The sequence below is a fragment of the Notamacropus eugenii genome, chromosome 2 (genome assembly GCF_028372415.1).
Source record: "Notamacropus eugenii isolate mMacEug1 chromosome 2, mMacEug1.pri_v2, whole genome shotgun sequence".
Lineage (NCBI taxonomy): Eukaryota > Metazoa > Chordata > Mammalia > Diprotodontia > Macropodidae > Notamacropus > Notamacropus eugenii.
The window spans coordinates 342210350-342229764 of record NC_092873.1 but is presented as its reverse complement, the minus strand read 5'-3'; the positions used below and the strand labels follow the sequence as shown (position 1 = coordinate 342229764).

The 19415-nt window shown below is 39.0% G+C and overlaps 2 protein-coding genes across 7 annotated transcripts in view; one reads left to right on the top strand and one right to left on the bottom strand.

Moving 5' to 3' along the window:
* Positions 1 to 12061, bottom strand: part of TEN1 (TEN1 subunit of CST complex) — a 34911-nt gene extending 22850 nt beyond the window's left edge. Inside the window, exons 1-2 of one of the 4 annotated variants that reach the window (XM_072645768.1) lie at positions 11564 to 11650; positions 10321 to 10575 (exon numbers count right to left, since the gene is read on the bottom strand). In XM_072645768.1, the coding sequence (XP_072501869.1) occupies positions 10321 to 10351 (31 nt within the window). In that variant the 5' untranslated portion in view covers positions 10352 to 10575; positions 11564 to 11650. Of the gene's footprint in view, positions 1 to 10320; positions 10576 to 11563 lie in introns of those variants that run through there. The other 3 variants (XM_072645767.1, XM_072645766.1, XM_072645769.1) reach the window with 3 other exon arrangements.
* ACOX1 (acyl-CoA oxidase 1) overlaps positions 12034 to 19415 on the top strand; it is a 42987-nt gene continuing 35605 nt past the window's right edge. Inside the window, exons 1-3 of one of the 3 annotated variants that reach the window (XM_072645759.1) lie at positions 12034 to 12168; positions 12485 to 12644; positions 19081 to 19241. In XM_072645759.1, the coding sequence (XP_072501860.1) occupies positions 19177 to 19241 (65 nt within the window). In that variant the 5' untranslated portion in view covers positions 12034 to 12168; positions 12485 to 12644; positions 19081 to 19176. The remainder of the gene's footprint in view (positions 12169 to 12484; positions 12645 to 19080; positions 19242 to 19415) is intronic. The other 2 variants (XM_072645757.1, XM_072645758.1) reach the window with 2 other exon arrangements.

Sequence of the window (19415 nt, the reverse complement as noted above, 5' to 3'; positions counted from 1 at the left end):
GGAAAGTGAGTGCTATTATTTATCCCCATTTTATAGTTGAGGAAACTGAGGCAAATAGAGGTTAAATAACTTGCTTGAAGATCATACAGCTAGTTAAATGTCTGAGGGAGGAAACGAACAACTCAGTTCCAGGCCCAGGGCAAACTCAGTCCACAGCTATCCATTCTAGCTGTTTAGAACATAAGTTTCTGGAAGGCAAGGATTAGGATTTTTATCTTGGACTTTTATGTAGTATATTGGCCTGTGCCTTAGGAAGACTATTTTGACAGATCTGTGGAGGATAATAGGAGAAAGGAGAGACTGGAAGTAGCCCAATTAGGCTTTCAAAATAGTTCAGTCAGGGGGTAGTAAAACACTGAACTGGGATAATACTCATGAAAGTAGAGACTAGAGAGATGGGAGAAATATTATGGAAAAAGAATCAATAGAGACTTGGCAATTAACTCACTATGGGAGAGTGAAGTAGAGGAGAGAGTTAAGGATGACAGAGGTTATGAACTTAAGTGACTGTGAGGATGCTGGTGCCCTCAATAGAAACAGGAAAATTTCAAGGAAGGGTGGGTTTAGGAAGAAAGATAAGTTCTGCTTTGTTCTTTGTCGAGTTTAAGATACCCATGGGACATCTGGGTAGGGATGTCCAGAAGGTAGCATGTGGGACTTGAGCTAAGAAATTAGACTGGATATATAGACCTGAGAGTTAACTATGTAGAGATGATAACTGAATTCCTGGGAGTTGATGATATCACAAAGGCAGAGAGTGTAGAAACAGAAGCAGAAAGTTCTCAGGAGGGATAATCATAGTTAGGGGGCAAGAGATAAGATGAAAATCAGGAAAGGATAATGAACAGGATCGGTCAGATAAGTAGGAGGAGAATTCCATTCAATAAGCACCTATCATCACCAGTTGAGAGATGAAACAGTCACTGGGCTCAAAAACCGCAAATGGGACATGTAGAAGTGAAGGTAGCAGATAACTTTTGGCTCCCCGCCAATCACTATCTCTGAATGCCAAAAAGAAGGACAAATATCTAACACAGCAGAGATGGGAGTTTTCCTTTACAAAAAGGGAAATCTCAGATGTCAGCTTTGGAGCCAGGATGGCACTTCAATCAAAGGAGCTTCTGCTATCTCACCCCAATATTTGGAACTGCTACCCCATTTCCCCAACCTGGATGAAGATTTATAAGCCTGTATCATCTTACTCCCACCTTCAGTTGTCTATAAGAATATCATTTCATAAAACCCGTTGACCACGTAAGTCTTATGTGTTTCCTTTTCCCCTCCCTAGGGTGGATACAGGGTTACAAAATCATTTGGAGAGGCAAATGAAGCAACTGTAAAAGGGTAGGAGAAACAAATCAAGACTCCAAAATTTTTAAATTCCTTTAAATTTTAGGAGCCCACATTCCACCTGTTGCAATAAGGAGAATACTGTTTTTTGTCTCTGTAACCAGCATTTTATCATAGTGCCTTACATAAAACAGGTGCTTTGATGAGGCAACTAGGTGGTGCAATGGCTAGAATGCCAGGCCTGGAATACAGAAGACTCATCTTTGTGGGTTCAAATCTAGCCTCAAACACTTACTTAGCTGTGTGACCCCTGGGCAAGACACTTAACCCTGTTTGCCTCAGTTTTCTCATCTGTTGAAGTATCTTGGCCAAGAAAATCTCAAGTGGGATCCCAAAAAGTTGGACACAACTGAATCAATTTGATAAACTGAATAGTAATAGTAGGAGGTAACATGTGGAAACTTTTAGTTGTCAGGTATTTGATTCAGGCCTGGAGCTCAGACCTAGAGCTATGAGACTGAGATTCAGGACAGAGAGAAAAGAGTAGGAGTTTTCTCAGCTGCTAATGAGCAGGTGTGAAGCCAGCAAAGAAAACAGAAAGACACAGAGCTAGAAAAATGATGCCAACATGTGAAGTCAACTTGGTATGCCTCTGGGCAATGTGAGAGAAGGAAATTGGGGGTTGCAGTGAAAAAGTCATAAAATGGAAAAATCCCCTGTTCACGTATAGTTGTATAATTATAATTACCAAGTTTGGCCTTCAAGAAAAGATAGGAAATTGCGCTTCTGATCCTTCTTTGCAGAGGTTAAGGTTTGTGTTATTCTAGTATGTAGAATTCTGCATATGTTGTTCTTAACTGATGTGTTGGCTAGTTTAGTGGCACAGCTTTTTAAATTCTCTTTTATAATCTTTGTTTAAAGGAATTGCTTCCTGGGTTGGGGGAGCAATATGCTGGGAGATAAAGGTGATATAAAATCAAAAATAGCTATAAAAAAGTTTTTTTAAAAAATAAAGGTTATATGAGGAATTCGGAAAAACATAGGAAGACATATAAACTGATGCAGAATGAAAAAACTGAACCATGAACACAATTCCAGCAATGAAATAAAGCTAAACTGTCAAGTAATTGAAAAACCAGTAATGGACCCCAAGAACAGACTATGATGAAATAAATCTACCTCTCTACTTTTTGACACTGAGGTGCGACACTAGTAGGGCAGTCCCAACTAAAATCTCACCTCCTACAAGAAACCTTCCCCAAATCCTCTTAATTCCAGTGCCTTCCCTCTGTTAATTATTTCCTATTTATTGGCTATAAAACTTGCTTTGTACAGATTTATTTGTTGGTTGTTTCTTCCATTAGAATTGTAAGCTCCTTGAGGACAAGGGACTATCTTTTGCCTCTTTTTGTATCCCCAGTACCTTGCATAGTGCCTTCCGTGTAGGAGTTTAATAAATGTTTATAGAATGAATGTTGCATAGGTAGTCTGATTCAGTCACAGTTTCAGTTGTTTTTGCTTCATTGCTTTCCTTTGTTCCACGGGAACACTGACTTCTAGGGGGAAGAAGTGGTTGGAGAAGGGAAAGGTTTATTTGGAAATGTCATGGTTTGTTTCGTTCTAAGGAAGCTCATAGTATTACCTGAATCTTTCTCTGAAGTTGTCAGAGAAGTTGTCACGCTAGGCTTAATGATGGGTGTAGAGAGAAGAGAGCCATCTCAGCGGACAGAACCTCTCCCTTTTTCAGGCTACTGCTAGTGAGAAGTTATAAGAAGTAGAGAAAAGAAAAGGTTGCTTTGGAAGGCCGTAAGCCATTGACTTGCCTAGTTAAACACAGGAGAGCATACCTTGGAAAACAAGGCTAAATCATTGGTCAAGGTAAACACAAAGTAAGAACTCAAGAAATCAAAAAAAAAGTTTTATTCTATGCTGAGCAGGCTAGAAGGTACAATCATAACAGGATTTTCTCTACCAACAGGCACTCTCTGCCAACACAAGATGTCTGCATAGTATGTGTTGCTTCAGACAACAGACATGTGACAAGCTGAATTTTTGTAAACTGAATCATGAAGGGCAAGGTGAAGGGCCCTATAATGAAAATAACCATGCCCTGATTGATTGCTTTTTAAGTGTAAGAATCATACATCTCTACTGCGCAGGAAGAGAAGTTCAATGAAAAAACATCTTGAAAAGGTTAATTTCCCACTGTTCTTTGTCATGGGCAGAAAGTAGGCATGACAAGAAAGTAAAGATATAGGATTATCGCTGCTGCTATTCAGTCATTTTTCAGTAGTGTCCAACTCTTTGTGACCTGGCTTGAAGCTTTCTTGGCAAAGATACTTGAGGGGTTTTTGCCATTTCTTTCTCCAGCTCATTTCACATATGAAGAAACTGGGGTGAAATGGCTGGCCCAGGGACACAGAGCTAGGATGTGTGTGAGGCCAGATTTAAACTCAAAAAGAAGAGTTTTTCTGACTTCTGGTCCAATACTCTGTTCACTGTCAAATAAGATTATAACATTCTTATGAAAGTTAGGTGATATAACCTTTGATCCAGGAGAGTTCACAACTCACTTCTTTATCTTCTTAACAGTGCTCATCGCAAATTTACAGACCAATAAATAAAGAGCACGTTCACGATTGCACAACTGCAAAGCACTGTCACTCTGCTTGTCCAGATGCCAACTAGAATTAAAGGGATATACAGGGAAGGGCAAGGACGACTGCCTCTAGGAACAATTGTACCCTATTTTCTACTCTGACTTCCTACACAGCACTGTAATACCAAAATAATCATAATGTTAATTGACATTTACCTAGGGGGCAGAGGCTGAACCTGTGATTTATTTCAGAAGTGTAAGCTACTTCTCTCCCAATGCAGATCAGTGCCTTGTCTTCAACGTAAAGTCTTAGCTACTCAGAGAATTAAGAGATTAAGTGACAAGATATATCAATAATCAAGGTTTTCAAAAACAGATAATGAAACCTAATATTTTACCACAAAGAAGCAGAAAACTTGGTAAGACAAAACATTTTATAGCTTGGCAAATATGGTCTCCCATTTTATGTGGTTTTGCTTAGTTCTTCGTTATAAGGAAGTTTTCGTTTTGGAGGAGAAACATTGAAATGATGATATAAAGGGAAAAGAAAGTAATCTAGCTGGAATGTAGAGTACATCAAGGGAAGTAGATTAAAGAAGACTAGAAAAGTGAACTAGAGCCAGATTCCAGAGGGCCTTAAATAGCATGATAAAGAATTTATGTTTATTCAGTATGCAGTAGGGATGGTGTAATCTAAGTTGTGCATTGGTATCCAAATGATAGATAATGAAAGCCCAAAGTGGGGTTATTACAGGGAAATGAAAAAGTGGGAAGAGATCAAGAAATATTTCTAGGCGGAGAACAAAGTAGGGTTGGGGCTTTGTACCCAGTCATTGATAGCAGTTGAGCAGTATGTAAACAGCTAAACTCAATACCATGCCTAGGTAGCTCCTGCCCTCTACTCCCACAAGGGAATTTAGGTTGTGCTTATGCAATGTTTGTCCTGAGTGCAAAAATTGCTAGTCATGGCTCTGTTGCCAGAATAGGAACAACATGACTTGCTACTTGATCGTATATGAAAGCTGGGAGAGAGTAAGATTAAGGAGGCCTGTGTAACTAGGTTTTTGAGGAAGGATCAGTTCTGAAGTTGTCAGAGAAGTTGGCAGGCTAGGCTTAATGACAGGTGTAGAGAGAAGAGAGCCATCTCAGCTGAGAGAATCTCTCCCTTTTTCAGGCCTGAAACCTGAAACCAGGTTTTCCTGGCTCTGAAGGAAGCCAGCTCTCTATCCACTTTGCCAATATGGCATTCAAGGATATTAAGATAGTAATTTAAAGAATATCTTTGAAAATCCAGTAAAATATCACTCATTTTGAAAAGTTCAAATTCTAAATATGTTTTAATAAAAGACAATTTTGGGCACTACTTGTATAATCATTCCTTTGTTCAGGTATTTACTTATTTATTTGCACATTAGTCATGTTGTAAAGAAGAATCAGAATCAAAGGGAAAAATCACAAGAAAGAAAAAAACAAAAAAACAAAAAGGAAAAATAGTATGATATGCATTGAGATTCCATGGTTCCTTCTCTGGAGGTGGAGAGCATTTTCCATCATTGAGTCTTCTGGAATTTCCTTGGACCATTGCATTATTGAAAAGAGCTAAGTCTATCAAAGTTAGTCATTCCACAATCTTGCTGTTACTGTGTACAATGTTTCCCTGGTTCTGCTTATTTCACCCTGCAACAGTTCATGAAAGTCCTTCCAGGTTTTTCTGAAGTCTACCTGCTCATCATTTTTTATGGAACAGTAGCATTCCATTACATTCATATAACACAACTTGTTCAGCCATTCCCCAATTGATGGGCATCCCTTGGACTTCCAATTCTTGATCATCAAAAAAAGAGCTGCTATAAATATTTTTGTACATGTGGGTCCTTTTCCCATTTTTATGATCTCTTTGGGATACAAACCTAGAAGTGGTATTGCTGGATCAAAGGATTGCTGGATGCACAGTTTTATAGCCCTTTAGGCATAGTTCCAAGTTGTTCTCCAGAATGATTGGATCCATTCACAATTCCACCAACAACGCATTATAGTGTTCCAATTTTCCCACATCTTCTCCAACACATCACTTTCCTCAATAGGTATTTATTAAAGGCCTACTCTGTGCTGGGCCAAGTGCTAAGATAGACAATTCTGGAAAGTCTGATCACACTCACCCTATGCTTAGAATCTAAGAGGAGGACTGTTATCAATCAATCATCATCATAACTGACATTTACATATTGCTTAAAGGTTTGTAAAGCACTCTGCATCGTATTATTTCCTCTTTTGTAACAACCCGGTAACGCAAGTCCTAAAGACAAAGGTGCAGATCTGATTTCATCAGTGTAGGGATAGTTGGATCTTCAATGTAGATCAGCAACTCTGTAATTTGTCAACTTACACAGTTGTCCAGGGTGGTGATGTGGTTCATCCTTCATTTGGAAGAGGACCATCACAGGCTTGCCTGGTGTATTGAGAGGTCCTGGGGGTCAAAATTCTTGTTTTTCAGAAGCCTGATCTTCCTGACTCTAAGGTCAGCCACCGTGATACATTTCAAAATCTCCATTTTATAAGTAAGGAAATTGAGGTTCAGAGGTTAACTGATAAGCCCATAGTCATGCCATTTGTATCAGGGATAAGAAACTGATTCAAAATCCAGCTTCCCTAAATGCAGGTAGAAGGCTGTTACAAACTAGAGGAATCAAGGAAAGAATTTGTGAAGGCAGCATTTGCTATTCATACAAGAAAAGTTCTGATAACATAAACTGAGGAAATCTGACTAAAAATTTCACTTCATAGTAGAGCTCCATTATATAATGAATCCTAAACATAAATCTTAGTGATGCCTCTACTTTGTGCTGTCCATTCAGTAGAAATAAGGAATACCAACCATGTCAGGATAATCACAAATTCCTCATAAATACCAAATAACTGAGTTCAACTAAATAAATAAAAGGACTATTTCTGCTGTGACTTAAAAAAACAACAACAACCCGGTTCTTTAACCAGTTTACTATATCTGACAATAATATTTCCCCAACGGTGGGGTGGTGGGAAAGAACACTGGATTAAGATGAGGGAAATAAAAAAAATCTAACAGTTATATAGCTGCCTAATATGTGCCAGGCATTGTGCTATGCACTTTTCAAATAATATCTCATCTGAACTATGCCCAAAAGTCTAAAGCCATGCAGACCCTTTGACCTAGCAATACCACTACTAGGTCTGTATCCCAAAAGAGATACAAAAACAAAAAGGAAAAGGACCTATATGTACAAAAATATTGAGAGCAGCTCTTTTCTGGGGGCAAAGAATTAGAAATTAAGAGAATGCCCATCAATTGGGGAATGGCTGAACAAGCTGTGACAGGTGATGATGATGGAACACTACTGTACTATAAGAAATGATGACCAGGACGCTCTCAGAAAAACCTGGAAAGACTTGTATGGGCTGATACAAAGTGAAACGTACAGTGTACAAAGTAACAGTAATAACATAAGAAGATCAGCTGTGAATAACCTAGCTATTCTCAGCAATACAACAATCCAAGACAACCCTGAAGGACTTAGGATGAAAAATGCTATCCATCCCCAAAGAAGAACTGATGGCATCTGAATACAGATGGAATCATACTTTTTTACTTTATTTTTCTTGAATTTGTTTTTGTCTCTGTTTTCTTTCGCAATATGACTAATATGGATATGTTTTGCCTGCCTACACATGTATAACCTGCATTGAATTGTTTGCCTTCTTAATGAGGGGGACTTAGGGAGGAAAAAAGGGAGAAAATTTGGAACTCAAAGTTTTTAAAATGAATATTAACAGTTGTTTTTACATGTAACTGGGGAAAAATAAAATACTAAATTTTAAAAAAATATGTCTCATTTGAGCCTCACAACAATCTTTCAAAGTTAGATCTATTATTATCTCCATTTTACAGATGAAGAAGCTGAGGCAAACTCAGGCAAAGTGACTTGACCAGGGTCTCACAAGTAGTTGAGTGTTTGAGGCCCATTTGAACTCAGGTCTTGCTGACTCCACTATCCTGACTCTCCCTCCCTTAATTACATGTTACTCTGGATGCCACTTAAACATTCTGAGGCCTAATTTTTCCACTTGAAAATGGAAATAATGACTATTCCAATTCCCATAGCATTATGTCATGAAGATATTAAATCTGCTGAATTAATTGATGATAATAAATTACATGAGTTCTTTGTAAACATTAAAGCCTTACATAAATGTAGGTTCTTATTACTGGCTTCAACTGACGTAATTAAAACGTAGAATGCTAAGAGCAGTAAGAAACCCTAGGTATCGTATATAGACAGAAAAAACCAATCAACCAACCTAGAGCCAAAACTGGAGAAGGGCACTGTACTATCCTGGAAGTAGCAGTCAGGATAAGAATTCAGGTCTCCTGATTCCTAGATCAAACATTTTTTCTTCAGTTTTCTGATTTCCTTCTAATCTTGGCTGTTTTGATTTTGTTTGTGCAAAACTCTTTCTAATTTAATGTAATCAAAATTATCCATTTTATGTCTTATAATGCTCTCCATCTCTTGTTTGGACCTAAACTCTTCCCTTATTCACAGATCCGACAGGCAAACTATTCCATGCTCTCTGACAGTCTTTTATTGGCTCCTCATCCTCCTGCTGTCTCTTAAATCACAAACCTTAAGTGTTCCCTACTGCATACTGAATAAAGGTATAAATTCTTTATCATGCTATTTAAGGCCTTACAGAAACTGGCTCCAATCCACCTTTCTAGTCTTCTTTCATCTACTTCCCTTGATGTACTGTACATTCCAGCTAGATTACTTTCTTTTCCCTTTACATCATCATTTCAATTTTTCTCCTCCAAAACAAAAACTTTCTTATAACAAAGAACAACTACGCAAAACCACATAAAATGGGAGGCCATATCTGCCAATCTATAAAATGTTTTGTCCTACCAGTTTCCTGCTTCTTTGTGGTGAGATATTAGGTTTCATTATCTGTTTCTGAAAACCTTTATTGGTTTTTCAGGTAAAGTTCTATCTTCTCTTAGTGATATTTTCATTAATATTATAGCAGCCATTGTTTACACTGGGTTTTTTTTTCTTTTGGTTTACTTCTGTCATTCACTCTGTACCAGTTCATACAAATCTTCCCTTCCATTTTGTCTGAATTCCTCATATCTATCATTTCTTACTATAAATAGTTTTCCATGGTATTTATATGCCATAGCTTTCTTTGTTCAGCCTTTCCAATCTAGTGGTCACTCACTGTCTTCAGGTCTCTACACCACAAAGAGCTCTGTTGTAAATATTCTGGTATATACTAGACCTTTACTTCTGTCTTTTAGTTCTTTGGGTATATGCCCACAAATTAGACTACATCTTCCATTCTTGGTCTGTAATGCTCACATATCCCTGATTTCTAGAATGTACTCCCACCCCATCTTAATTTTTTTGGAGTCACTGCCATCATTCAAAACCTAATTCCTTTGCTACTTCTTAAATAAAGATTTCCTTGCCTCCCTGAGTTGAAAGTAATCCATTTTTTCTCAAAATTTTTAAAAAAATATTTATCTATCTCACTTAGATTGTCAAATTTATACTCAAATTTCTCATAATATTTTGAACAGATTGTACTTATCCCACTCCCATTTGCATCATGATCATTTGGACACATCTTTCCTGCCATTATTAGACTGAAAGAAATAACATAGTATAATGCAAAACACATTGGATTTGGAGTCAAAGACTTGGCGTTCAAGCCCTACTCTTACTTTCCATGACTTTATGCAAGTCCCTTCAATTCTTATGGTCTGTTCCCTCATACATAAAATTAAGGTGTTGCCCTGTATGATTTCTAAGCTCTTCTAGCTCTATCTTGAGAGCAGGGTCCAGGAGCCTTGTATCCCCAACGCCTTTGTATATGTACTTTCTCAAGTACTCAAATGAATCTATATCTCGTTAATTAGGGAATTCCAAGGATTCAGTTCACATCTTGTCAATGCCTGCCCATCCTTCATGTCCTCCCATAAATTCATCACAAAAGGTCCTCCTGGAGGTGTTCCACATTTTCTCTTGACATTGAATTCAAGGGTGCCAGTGAAACAAGCTAGCTGGCCCATGCCTCCTTCTTGTCACTGATCAACCATCTTTTTCTCTCACACAGTTCCTTGATGGCCTTAGTTATTGTTACAGCCTGCTCTCATTTACACGTGCCTTTTCATTACCCTCTTTATGACAGTCATCTAAAATTCTTCTGTTGCTCAACAGAAGCAGCTTTATTTCATGTCTCACTTTCACTTAGCAGTTTTGTACATGTAGACACCTTAAGGCTGGGTCAGAGATTTAGGGAGGGAAAATGTCAGATACTGTGCTAAGAGCTTTTTTTTTTTTTTTTTACAAATACTATCTCATTTTATCTTCATAAAGATCTTATTTGATTTTTACCTTGTGAGGTAGGTACTATTCCCATCATCATTTTACAGTTGAAGAAAGTGACTTGTCCAGTGTCACAGAACTAGGTCTGAGGTTGAATGTGAACTCTTGTATCTTCCTGATTCCATGCTCCACTATACCATCAGCTGCCTCTGATAACCTTTACAAGAATGTTTAGGAGGCAATATGTTCAAGAGAGAAACATATGAATTCAGAGTTATAAGATGTAGCTTTCTGGCTCCACCGTTTGGAATCCATGTTTTTCTTCTGCAAGATGAGGGCACAGTATTAGATCATCTCTACGATCATAGGATTATTCTCTTAGAACTCAAAGGTACCTTAAAAGTCATCCAGAGGCACTAAACAATACATAAAGATCCCTGAAGGGGAATAATTGAGTTAGAAAACCCACCTTACTATTATCTTTCTTCGTATTTTGGTAAATATTTCCCAACTGCCTTGTAACCTGTTTCCTTTAGCGCTAGGCATGTTGCCAATCAGGCCCGCCTTTCACACCTGGCTTGGTTGTCAGTTTCCTAAGGGCCCCTGCTGCCCAAGATCCCACACACAACTGATTGCAGCACGGAGATTTGAAGCCAGCTCTAAGTCTGTCTAACCTTGTTCTCCGTGTCTAACACACATGTGCAGGATGACACGAAGTCCTCAAAGAATCACTGATTACGGCGATAGGTACAGACCTAAGTCCTGGGGGTACAAACAAAGGCAGAAGACAGTCCCTGCCTCCAACATGCTCACGCTCGGAAGAGGCGGAGGACGCACACCCCATAGGCGTACACATCTACAAGGTAACTAAGGGGGAAATGGGCGTCATCTCGGAGCGGGGGGGCGCCAGCTCTGAGGGGCGTCTGGAAGGGCTTCTGGCACAACGAGTTACCAGGCCTGAGTCACGAAGGAATCGAGGAGTTCGAGGTGAAAAGGGGGATTTCAATACTTTTGGGCACCCAGAAAATTCACAGCACTACTCATTAAAAAAATATATATATATGTATATATATGACTCCGGAGCTAAAATTTCTTCCTGTGGCGAGAGAAGAGTACCAGGGGAGCCCGAGCTTTCCAGGGGGGAAGGTCAGTTTCTCCCCGACCTCCGGGCACGCCTTTGTCCTTGGACTTCCGGGTGCGGGGGTGGGGGTGGGGAGGAAGTCGGACCGAGGCTCCGAGGCGCAGGCGCAGGGCTGCTCTCTCCCTTTGTCCCGTGTCCCTCCCCCGCCCCCGTCCCATTGACCTCACGCACCTGTCCCAAGGTCCCCACAGTCGTAGCCTTCCGCGGTGAGGGGAGAGAAAAGTAACAATTTTCCCCACGTGAACGAGGGTACATCACGTGACGGGAGCGAAGCCGTCCGAGGCGGGAGCCGGAAGGCAGGCTGACGCCAGGCCGCACGCCCGGGCCTGCGCGGCAGAGCCGAGATGCGGCGGCGCCCTTTGCCCCACGTTCCGCCCACAGCCCGGCTTCCACACCTCGAGCGAACGGGCGGTGGCCCAGCCTTGTCCCCGCCCTCCTCGGGCGCGGGCGGAGCTCCGCTCTCGCTGGGCGAAGGTCTCTCGGCCCCTTGAGCACAGGGCCGCGGTTACGTGCCCAGGGCGAGGGCGGACTCGGGGCGGTGCTGCCTGTCTTAGGGCCCTGCTTAGATCTGGGCCCGAGACTCAGCAACCCTAGAAGGGAGTGAGCAGGCTGCCCGAGCCGCGGACGTCTGATCGCCGTCACCTGGTGCCCTATCACCGCCCTCACCATGAACCCAGACTTGCGCAGGGAGCGGGACTCCGCCAGCTTTGATACGGAGAAACTCACTTACGTCCTGGATGGAGGCCCCGAGAGGACCCGGCGGCGCCGGGAGATCGGTGAGAGCGGCCGGGCTGGCTCCGGGGGCTGCAGGGGCTGGGGGTGAGCTCAGGCCCTCCAGGACTCGGGGACCCCTCCCTGTAATCGGCTGCTGCCTTCCTCGAGCTCGGCCCAAATCCCGTCTTGTGCTGGCAGCCCCCCTCAGTTCCTCTGCTGATGGTCTGTGTCCGTGCGTAGTTGTTGGTGTGTGGAATCCCCCATAAACCGTGGCCTCTTGAAGAACCTTCCTTTTTGTTCCCTGAATTTAAAAACGCTCCTCGCAGATGGTAACGGGTTTCTGAATGTTGTGTCTCCCCCCTTCCCTCCAAACTGCAGAGAATATGATCCTGAGTGACCCGGACTTTAAGCATGAAGACCTGAATTTCCTTACCCGGAGCCAGCGCTACGAGATGGCTGTCAAAAAGAGTGCCACGATGGTGAAGAAGATGCGAGACTTTGGCATAGCTGACCCCGAAGAGATCATGTGGTTTAAAAAGTAAGTGTGCCAGCAGTAGAGGTCCCAGAGCTTGAACCGCTCCTGGGATCTGCGCTTTTCTCATTCCCAACTTATCTAGGCCATGGTGTATGATGGCTTCTTGGATATATGCCTTTCTAGTTCTTAATCTTCTGGGTCAGAGTTGTAACCTTTTTTGGTGTCATATGCTCTGGCAGTAGCAGAAGAATGTCTTTCAAAGCATAGAATTAAATTAAATTTAGGATTAAAAAGGAAGCCAATTCTGGTGAAGTAGGTATCAAAATTGTGCTTTTAAATTCATAGATACCAGGTTAAAACCTTGTTCTCTATGGATTAATGTTAACTAATTTTAAAAGGTAGCTTGTAGTCTGCTGGGTCAATATAAATAATGGATAGGTGGAAGGCCAAAACGAAAGTTTTTTTCCCAACTTTGCATTATATTATTCTTCAGAGGCATCATAAAAGAGGCATTGTGGAACAACTGGAATGACAGTCCTAGGTTCCCATCCTGCCTGTGACACACTCTCATCTATGGATCTTAGATCACTTAGTGTCCAGGGGCCTTATCCTTCCCTATCTTTAAGGAAAAGGTGGTTGGATTATGAATTCTGCAGCCTTTGATTTTGCTTTAGCATGGAATTTTGGAGAATTGTCCATCGATACAGATTTTTTATTTCTTACTCTCAGGTACCTGCTATTTGAAGGTACACTTTGGTCACAACTTCTTGTTTTTTAGAGATTTAAGTCCCTCAGAAAGACCTCCCGTGCTTTGAAAATTTGGGGAGATTTCTTGTAGTGAGCCCAGAAAATGGTAGCAAGAACATTCTTGAAAAACTGAAATGTGAAGTTTTTATTTTTGTCTTGGTGTAGGATGTGGCATATAAGCCTTTTTAACTGTAATAAATTACTCTTGTCAGAAATCATGAAAAAAGTGTATTGATAGGAAAACCAACAACTGATGTGTTCAAATAGAATTGATGGAAAGTGTTCTAAGAATTGAACACTTACAGTTGGTGGTTATTTATTTATTTATTTTTATTCTTATTTTTTTTTTTTAATGTCCTACAATCACTACCATAAAATTAAGATTTTATCCCCCCCACATCTACCCCCCACTACCCCCTCCATCCCCACAACAGCATACAGTTCTGTATAGGTTCTACATATACTTTCCTATTGAGTACATTTTCACTATAGTCATGCTATGTAGACAAACTAAAACAAATGGAAGAAATCATATAACAAATCAAAACATGATACACAAAAACACACACACACACACAAACATGATCTGCTACATTCTGCGAATGAATTCCATATTTCTTTCTCTGAGTGTGGAAGGCATTTTGCCTTAGAAAACCACCATTGGGATTTTTTTTTTTCATAAGTTCTTGCATTATTACGAAGTTCCAAGTCTACCAGAAAAAACTCTTGTACACTGTGGTCATTGCTGTGCACAAAGTTCTCCTGGTTCTGCTCCTTTTGCTCAGCATCAGATCATATAAGTCCTTCCAGGCCTCCCTGAAGTCTTCTTGTTCATCATTTCTTACCGAGCAATAGTACTCCGTTAACATTCATATACCATAATTTATTCAGCCATTCCCCAATTGATGGGCATCCCCTTGACTTCCAGTTTTTGGCAACTACAAAGAGTGCTGCTATAAATATTTTTGTACATGTGGGACCCTTTCCCATTTTTATGATCTCTTGGGGATACAGTCCTAGTAGCGATATTGCTGGGTCAAAGGTATGCACATTTTTGTAGCCCTTTGGGCATAGTTCCAAACCGCTCTCCAGAATGGTTGGATGAGCTTGCAGCTCCACCAACAATGAATTAATGTTCCAACTCTCCCACATCCTCTCCAGCATTTATCATTTTCTTGTTCTGTCATGTTTGCCAATCTTACAGATGTGATGTGGTACCTCAGAGTTGTTTTGTTTTGCATCTCTCTAATCAATAGTGAGTTGGTGGTTATGTAAATGGAATTCATTTTCTGTGTAGGCCCTAAACAAAATCTGAATTGCTGATAGGTGCCAAACATATACTTTGCTGTTGGAACCCCTTTGTTTTGTGTGTGGGTGTTCTGGGTTTTGTTTTTTGGTTTTTTTTAAGAAATAAAACAGTTTTAATGTTTTCTTTTACATTCTGGATAAATAGTGCTCTGACTTAATAATATGTGGTGGTTTATTTGGTTTTGAGTGTCTTATACTCAATAAATTTTCCCTTTCATAGCAATAAATATTTTTGAACAATCAAATTATTTATGCCCTAGACAATCCATGTTTTAAAAAAAACTGATGGAAATATAAAGTGTAGTTAAGTTCTCCTTTTTGTAATAACTATATTGATTAGTTACTTTAAGATGTCCTTGTACATCTTTATTTTTTACATCTTGTGTTATTCTTATAGTTCCTGTGGCCTAGTAAAGACCATGAGGAACAGGACAGACAGCTGAAAAATCTTCTATGGGAGCAAAGTGGAGAACCTATGGACTGACAGAACTTTAGAGTTGGAAGAGACCATGGAGATCATTTTACTCAGCTCTCTTATTTGACAAGTAGGAAAACAGATTGAGAAAGATCAAGTGACTTGCCCCAAATCAGCCAGCCTCATGGTATATCTAGGATGGCATGTCAGAGTCACATAAATTTATGGCACAGGAGCAAGCATAAAGCATAGGCCACATATGGCAGACACACCCTAAAGTGACCATTCTGATTCTGTCCTGGAAAGACCAGGAGCAAAGCTCCTCCTACAATGTCCTTGCATACCTAGGCACCCTTGATCTTGGTTCAGTGCCTAGGTGTATGTGGCAGATCTACTGAATTCCACGAATGTTCTTTTACCACATCACACTCCACCTTGAAGACATTCTAAAGAAGCCATAATAAAAATTGTGATAATGTCAAACTTTACTCCCAGCAGAAAACATTGAAGTTGAAATAGTAAAATCTTACACATTTATATACCTTTGGCAGAATTTAAGCAAAGAAAAAATTACATACTGAAGTCCTTTCATTTACATCTAGTTTGAGATATGTCAGAAGTCATATGCTTCTTTAAAACCATTCAGTCAGAAAATTAAAAATAAAATAGGAGTTCAGCAGAATTTAATCCCAAATGGACTTCATAGGTTTTTTTTTTTGAGTGGGTTACACTATACAGCTTTATCAGATGGCATATTAAAGTGAGATAATTTAGTTTTTAGAAGTGATTTGAAGTTCTAGTAAACTCTTTTCCTGTGAATTTTCCATTAAAAATAAATCTTGTGCTATTTATAATGTTTAATGTGTGATATGTTTAATATTTACAAAATAATCTATCCAGGGATCTTTTCACTATTACTAAAATTTGAACTTTTCTAGATAATCCAACTTGGAGTACTACTCACATACTTTTAAATGCTCCTATTTTGATAGTTTGTATGCCTTGTGTCTATGGAGATATTGAAGAAGAGTATCTCTAGTAAATCACATTTTGGTTTTGAGTCAATTGTGATGGTAAATTTTACAAAATATTATTAACCCCCATTTATAAGGAGACATTTTAAAATGACAAGTTAGATACTTCTGGAGAGCCTGACTTACATTTTTTTCAAGTGAAAGGTGGGGTATCCAAACAGTCTTGAAAGAGATTTATTCCTTGTAATTGTGAATATAATAGATAACCAGACTCAAGTGAAGTCATAATGAAACAGAACAAAGTTCCCCATTTGGTAGGAAATACTGTTTTTCCTGTATATCATGTTTCACTTTAAATATTAAAAGATATTTTTTAAAAATGATCTTGATGATATTTGTCAGGTATTTGATCATCATTTATTGAAATAAGAAATTTTGTCAAACAATAATTCCATTCTTGAAGGGTGTTGAACCAGTCAACTACTGTTTTTTTTAATATTAATTTCTCTTCATATTAGAATATTCTGCTTTATAAGAACACTACATGTGCAGAATGAATATTTGTAAATTATTTTCAAATGGTCATGTTGAAGAATAAGGGCTTTCTGAACCATCACTTGACAAAATAGACTTTATCATATGGGGAACATTAGAAAAACAATTTCATTTTTTCTGCTGTGCAAAGAAAACAGTCACTGAAACTCAGTTTTCTAGTTTGATATATTTAAACTTGTGTGGTTGTGGTTTTTCTTTTTCCTCTTAAGTATAAATTGAATTTGTCTTTTGAGTTTCATTTTAGAGTGGTAGTTGAGAAGTACCAGTGAATTTCTAGTCCTGATATTAGGATTTTGAATAGGTAGCTGTTTTCATTTTAGATGTCATGCGTTTTTACATGCAGATGTATAGATGCCTTATTCATTTGTCATTATGTCATCATTAATTCTAGAAATCCCAAAGGAATTATTTTACATATGTTGTTTCTTCATGAAGAACTGTGATCAGCATTTCAAACAAAGGCTACTATTCTTTTAATTTAAGTTATTACTCTTTATTTGTGAGGATTCCTCTCAGATTTACATTCTTGCCTAGATTTTTTTGGAGAGTGATTTAGGAATTACAAATTCTTGTAAGACTTGATGTCATTAGGTATTAGAATCCTTTTGTTTTTGAGATTGATTTATGAAATCATTTTTGTCAGTGAGATTTTGGTGTTTAAGTGCTGTTGGTGAAATGAGTGACCAGATGGGGAAAAGACACTGAATTTGACATCAGAAGACAGGTTTGTCACAGCTCTGGAACTTAATTACTTGTGGCAATCTTGGGGAAGTAATTTTATCTCTGGGCTTGAGTTCTCATATTTATGATGTTGAAGAAGGTAGGCTAGATGATCTCTAGGATCTCTTTCAATTTTAAGATTATGTAATGCTAAATTATGCTGTTGTTAACCCAAATAACTTTGGTAATGAACTAACTCCTTTCCTTTCCCACAAATCATGTTCGATCTTTGGTGGTGTTCAGGCATTTTTAATTAGTGCATTATAATAAGGAACTCATTGTATTGTTTTGTTGGCACAAAAACAGGATTTGGCATCCAGAATTCAGTTCTTCAGCCAGACATCTGTAACTTGGGTTAAATCCATTTCGATTATTGGGATTAAGGAATATAGAATTAGTGTAGAAGTTTGCTCAAGTGATTGAGATTGTCGTATTATTGAGATAGAAAAAGTAAGTAAAGTGAAATGAGCACTGGGTTTGGAGTCAGATGACTGTTTGAATCTTAATTTTGCTTTACTCTGTGTGACCTTAGGCAGGTCTCTAAACTTTACCTGGCTTCTTTACCTTGAAATTGAGAGGGTTGAAGTCAATCTAAATTCCCTTCATTTCTAAGTCCTTTAGAATTGCTTCTCTTGAAGAAATAAGGAAGAATGATGACCTATACTTCCTTAATAATGGGGGTGGTTTGATGCCTTTCTATGAACAGTAAGCCCATCTGAGCTCTTTTTCCTTCAACAAATCCTCAAAATAGGAATAATCATTTCTTTTTCTTTATTCAAGAGACACTGTAAAGAACATTTCTTCAGTTTTATTTAATTCTTTAAATGTATTGGAGATTGACAGTATATTTACTGTATTATTTTTAGTATTAGTATTCTATAACAAAGGTTGATGGGTTTATGTGATTTGTTTCTATGTTCAGAACTGATTTTGTATGTGGATTAAGTTGAAATGAATTTGATTGTGATTTAGTTTCCAGTTAGACATAAGTAATTTTATTATGTTAGTGTTTAATGCCAAGATCACTGAGGATAGACTTTTGAGATATTTACCTCACTCAGAATTTTTGTGTCCTAATACACTTTATGGGCAGCTAGGTGATACAGTGTATATAGACAAGCGTAAGACATGGAGTCAGGAAGACTCATCTTTCTGAGTTGACATGTGGCCTCAGACATTATCTGTGTGACCCTGGGCAAGTCACTTCACCCTGTTTGCCTCACTTCCCTCATCACCACACCAATGTCTTTGCCAAGTAAACCCCAATGGGGTCATAAAGAGTCCCACACGACTGAACAACAGAAAAACAGTGAACATACTTTACCCCCAGACTGTGTGTATTCTCATGACTGCCTTTAGTTTCCTAGGCAGAGAAAGGCTAAAAAGAGTTGTTAGCCAAAAACCGATGAACGCTATGGAGGGATTTCTTTTGGTCTTCTATGAAAATGCTTTTTTCAGTTACTGTCATAGGAAGGATTTACTTTCAGAAACTAATCAAAAGCAGTTTTAAGAGGAAATCTCATCTGAATTATTAACTATGCTAAGAGCAGAACTACCAGAGACCATAGACCAGGAGTTTCAATTGCAGGTTTATTAGATTGTAAGATAATGAATGTGGTTTGTATGGAAAATATTGCTACTAAATTGAAAGATAAAGGGTGAAACCTTTATGACCTCATGGGTGAGAACTATTTGAAGAGAAGGTTGGTATGTAGGAAAAAATCTTTTTAGGCAGTACTACTAGAGTAAGGCTGAGATCCTTTTCTTTTCTCTCCTGTAGACTATCTCTGATCAATTTTGTGGAACCGGTTGGCCTCAATTACTCCATGTTTATCCCTACCTTGCTGAATCAGGGCACCACTGCTCAGCAACAGAAATGGCTGTCTCCATCCCAAGGACTCCAGATAATTGGCACCTACGCCCAGACCGAGATGGGGCACGGTTAGTCCTTGTCTAGAGATCAGTGAGTGAAACTATTAGAAGACTCTAGCTGACAGGAACTTTTGACATTGTGCCCTTTGAAGTCTTATTTAAAACCAGACTTTAAAAACGAACTTTTATGTTTTCTTCAGCATCTTGTCTATCTCTAATAATTTGTCAAGTATCCTTCAGTCT